General features: G+C 42.8%; 1 protein-coding gene across 2 annotated transcripts in view; it reads left to right on the top strand.

Annotated features, from left to right (window-relative positions):
* The window catches only part of Lrrc74a (leucine rich repeat containing 74A), a 30,861-nt gene that overhangs the window by 9,012 nt on the left and 16,752 nt on the right, over positions 1–5,097 (top strand). For both annotated transcript variants that reach the window (XM_028771941.1, XM_028771942.1), the window contains exons 6-7: positions 3,651–3,700; positions 4,155–4,236. In XM_028771941.1, coding sequence (XP_028627774.1) covers positions 3,651–3,700; positions 4,155–4,236 — 132 coding nt within the window. The remainder of the gene's footprint in view (positions 1–3,650; positions 3,701–4,154; positions 4,237–5,097) is intronic.

Below are 5,097 nucleotides of genomic sequence, written 5' to 3'. Positions count from 1 at the left end.
GCCACCACCGCCCAGCTGGCCAACTTCTTCTAGTCTCAGAACAGGACATTGCATCTTTCCCTTGCTGGACTAGGCTGGACTAGGCAGCCCTCCCCTTGAAGAGCCACACCAACATCCTGCTCTTCTTAGCAAGCCTCTCTCTACAGCACTCATCTTGGTCACCTCCACTGTCTGGGGTCTGCCCAGCTTATATGCCTTCCTTTCTTATGCTGTTCATGTTTCACTATGGTGACATGTTTTATTTTTTTGAGTTTTGAGACAGGGTCTCTCTATCTAGCCCTGGCTGTCCTAGAACTAGAGATCCTCTGCCTTTGCCTCCTAAGTGCTGGGACTAAAGGCTTGTGCCACCACCACTGCCCGGCTCATGTCATCCTTTAAAGGGACTTCTCTGACCCCTATCACGGCAGCACTACTCTACCGTTACTCTCTATCCTGTTTCTCCAGCTGTCTTAATGCTCATCAATTACTTGATTATTACATGTATACTCTAACATGAGTGATAACCTATCTGTTATTGGGCAAACAGGATCACTTGAATATTCTAGTACTAGACACACCCTCACTTGGGTTTGCAGCGATATGCTATCTGCAGGGCTCTGGAACTTCTATGCTAAGAGAAGAGTATAAGGAGTGGGCCCTTGTGCTGAACAATAGGGCCTCTTTGGAGGACAAGTCTTTACCCAGTTGATTTGAGATTCTCACAGATAAGTCCCAGGCCAGGTGTCCTGCAAAATTCCAAAACTGATGAAGAAAAAAACTTTAAAAGTAGACCCTTGAGAGGGCACAGAGACAGTATCCAAATTTACAAAATTAACAAAAAAAAAAAACAATAGAAACTGAGGAAATTCAAAAAATCATCAGATCCTACTACGAAAGCCTATATTCAACAAAACTGGAAAATCTGGATGAAATGGACAATTTTCTAGACAGATACCAAATACCAAAGTTAAATCAGGATCAGATAAACCATTTAAACAGTCCCATAACCCCTAAAGAAATAGAAGCAGTCATTAAAAGTCTCCCAAACAAAAAAACAAACAAACAAACAAACAAACAAAAAGCCCAGGACCAGATGTGTTTAGTGTAGAATTCTATCAGACCTTGAAAGAAGACCTAATACCAATTCTCTTCAAACTACTCCACAAAATAGAAACAGAAGGACCACTACCCAATTCGTTCTATGAAGCTACAGTTACACTGCGCATTCTCCCTTAGAGAGGGAACAGTTTCTGTGTAATCAGGAACTTGTCACAAGTTTCTTTCATAGAGGACTTCATAAGAGATTATTTTCTTCTACTATCATGTTTAATGTTCCAAATAGATTTTAAAAACTGGTTGAGTGCATATTACTTTTGGCTTCAGAAGAGATCATGTATATTTAAGAGGCATTTAACTATTATAAATTATTTTGATGACTTAAAAAATGTCAATACTGAGTTGTATATTTTTAAATAAATTTTATTAGTTAAAAAAAAAAGAACATACCCTTGAGCCAGGTGGTGAAGGTGCGTGCCCTTAGTCCCATCACTCAGGAGGCAGAAGCAGGTAGATCTCTGAGTTTGAGGCCAGCCTGGTCTATAGAGTTTCAGGACAGCCGGGGCTATCCAGAGAAGCCCTGTCTCAAAAACAAGGAAGTGGACACTTGGCAGTTTCAGAAAGTGGAGCTCTCAGACACAGACTATGCATCATTTACTTTTCTGTTGCTGTGATAAAATGTCGTGACCTATGGAAGAAAAATCCCCAAGTACCTGCTCACAAAGCATGAGGACCTGAGGTCAGATCCCAGCCCCCATGTGAAAGCCAGATACAGGTAGTGTACATCTGTAACCCCGAGGGAGGGGGAGTGTTGCACACAACCAGGGATCTCTTCAGCCAGCCTAGCCAAAATGGCTGGTTCTGAGGTTCTGTGAGAGATCAAATCTCAAAAGATAGGTAGGGAGTGATAAAGAAAGGTCTTCAGGCACTGCACAGGTATGTGCACAAACACATACACACACATGCACACATGCACATACATACACATACATCTGTGCATGCATAATCACACACAAAATAACAAAATAAATAACAAATAATAAAATAAAATAAATAACAAAATAAAATTCAAAAAGAAATCCACACCTGAATTTTTCAATGAAAAAAAAAAGCTCTTAAGATACAAAGGTAGTATCTTAAAATAGTCATATCTTAAAAGTATCCAGAAGAAATAGGATGCTTATATTTAATACAAATCCTATCGGATGTCTGGTATTCCTTTCAAGTTTCACTTGTTTCCGTGTAAATGCATTTTCCCTGTGGCAGAACCCATAGACAGCTCTCATTCTCTGAATGGGCACTTCATGCTGTAGAGAGAGAGCATGTCTTATTAGCACCCCAGTACTGAAGGGACAGTGGTAGGTCCTGTCCAGTTTTCAAGCTCTCCATTAATGTTTCAAAGGACTTTCTTGCATGCACATCTTTTGGGCATACGTTGGTATATCTAGATAGACACCCTAGGGTGTCATGAGTGGACGTATCCACCTTTGTGAAGTTCAGTTTCTACATTTCTCCTTAAGAAGCCTATAGCAGGTTACAATTCTACCATGAACTATCACCCTATTCTACTACAGAAGCGGATTAACCAAGGTATTTGTAAACCACATAGTCAAGTGTGTAGGCGTTAAAGTCACAGTGCATGGGTCCGAGTCTAGCACCTATCTACCCTTTTGCTCAGTTGACCTCATTCTTGTCATGCATAAACCATTAAGAACTACATACTTTAGTGTAGACAGTGGTTCTGAGGACTAAGTAAATTACAATCTAAAGTGTCTACGCCAGCTGGGATATTGAGATACACTCATCGCTAGTAGTTTACATTGATGCTGAGATGGAACATCTTCTCAGATGTCTGTTGCTTCCTGGACTTCCTCTTCTATGAAATGTCAGTTGTTAGTTAGATGAGGCTCCTTTGTGCTTGTTAGGCATTTGGTTTTTTGGTCAGAAGAGTGCTGGCGTTGGATCCCCTGTAACTAGAGTCACAGATGGTTGTGAGCCGCCATGCTCAGAAATGAACCTGGCTCTTATGGAAGAACAGCCAGTGCTCTTAACCACTGAGCCATCCCTCCATTCTAAATATTAGCCATTCTTAATATAGCACAGATATTCGTATTTGATGTCAGAGAGGAGGAAGGAGATAGACAACAGTCTCCCCCTACTTCTTGTGTCTACCTATTCACTTCAAGTGCGTGTGTGTGAGTGCCTGTGTATGTGTGTGTGTGTGCCTCTGTGTTGTGTGTGTGTCACTCTGTGTGTGTATGTGTGCCTCTGTGTGTGTGTTGTGTGAGTGCCTCTGTGTGTGTGTATGTGTGTGTGTGTTTGTGTGTGTGTGTGCCTCTGTGTGTGTGCCTCTGTGTGTGTGTGTGCCTCTGTGTGTGTGTATGTGTGTGTGTATTTGTGTGTATGTGTGCCTCTGTGTGTGTGTGAGTGCCTCTGTGTATGTGAGAGTGCCTCTGTGTGTGTGTGTATGTGCCTCTGTGTGTGTGTGAGTGCCTCTGTGTTGTATGTGTGTGCGTGTGTGTGTTCCATCAAAGGGAAGGGACCAAGCAGGCAGATATGGGAGGATCAGGGAGCGTGGTCTGGAGTAAACTGTTAATGAAGCACCCTCCCTACAGGAAACAAGTTCAAGGAAGAATGTGCTTTACTTTTGTGCCAAGCCCTGTCGGTAAGGAGCATGTGGGGATGTCCCTTCAGAAGTCTGAGTGACCTGGGGATGCTCTGGGCAAAGCCACTTGTGTGGTTTGGGGAACTAATGTATGTTTGGTCTCTGCAAAAGCTTCAGCAAGTCATAGGGCTTTCTGAGTAGCAATAATTCTCTCAGAAACCATTAACAGTTGAATTGAAAACGCATGTAGGAAATCATTTGCTAAGAACCCAAGCCCACTCAGTTTCAGGTTCCTGGGAGCCCTCTATCACTCTGCCCCAAGGTTAACTGAAAAACTTGAGGTCAATCTCTTGCTTGGACATGATGGCCCATGTCTGTAATCCCAGAACTAAGAAGGCTGAGGCAGAAAGATGGAGAGCTTAAAGCCAGCCTGTAATAGGTAGTGATATCCTGTCTCAAATTAAATAAATAAGCAGATGAAACTAACCTTTCTTTCTACAATTTGTTCTTCCAGTCCAATTACAGAATTAGGTCACTGAACCTCAGCCACAACGAATTCTCTGATACTGGAGGGGAGTACCTGGGACAGATGCTGGGTATGTCCCCGTGGAGGGAAGCGGACTAGACAGGGAGCTGGGGAGGAGCTGGGTTGAGAGACTGGGAACAAGACCACCTAGAGCTGGATTTCCCTTTTAATCAATTTACTCATTTTTTATATGTATGGGTGTCTTGCCTTTGTGTATGTCTATGTGAGGGTGTTGGTCCGCTGGAACTGGCATTACAGACAGCTGCCAGAGTTCTTTCCCTTTATTTTTAACTTGGCCTTGAATGTTGTTTTGGTGGTTTTTCTTTTGATTGAGTTTTAGTTGTTGCTGCTGATGTTTTGTTTGTTTGTTTGTTTGTTTGTTTGTTTTTGTAGTTTTGGTGGCTTTTTGAAACTCTGTCTCACTATTACTGTATCCCAGGCTGACCTGGTACTTAGGTCCTCCCGCCTTCCAAGTGTTTGTGTCGTAAGTGTATGTGTCTTGAATGTTCAAATTATAAAAAGAGGTACAAATCATGCTCAGAGTAATAAAGCAAAGCAACCATCTGGGCGTGAGAAGCAAAACTTGCCAGGTATTAGCAGACCATAGAGCAGTTTGCATGAGGGCTGGAGAGATGGCTCAGCAGCTGAGTGCTCACTGCTCTTCTAGACCAGAGTTCTGTTCCTTGCACCGGAATCAGGCAACCCCCTGTGACTCCAGCTCCTGAGTACCAACACCCTCTTCTGGCCTCCTTGGTCAGCCACACATAACGGCATACATTCACATAGATGCACACACACTCACACACACACACATACACACTCACACAGATACACTCACACACATATACACACACATACATACACACATACATACACTCACACATACACAGATACACACTCACACACACACAGATACATACACACTCACACA

The sequence above is a fragment of the Grammomys surdaster genome, unplaced genomic scaffold (genome assembly GCF_004785775.1).
Source record: "Grammomys surdaster isolate TR1022 unplaced genomic scaffold, NIH_TR_1.0 210, whole genome shotgun sequence".
Classification (NCBI taxonomy): Eukaryota; Metazoa; Chordata; class Mammalia; order Rodentia; family Muridae; genus Grammomys; species Grammomys surdaster.
This window is presented reverse-complemented; position numbering and strand designations above follow the sequence as displayed.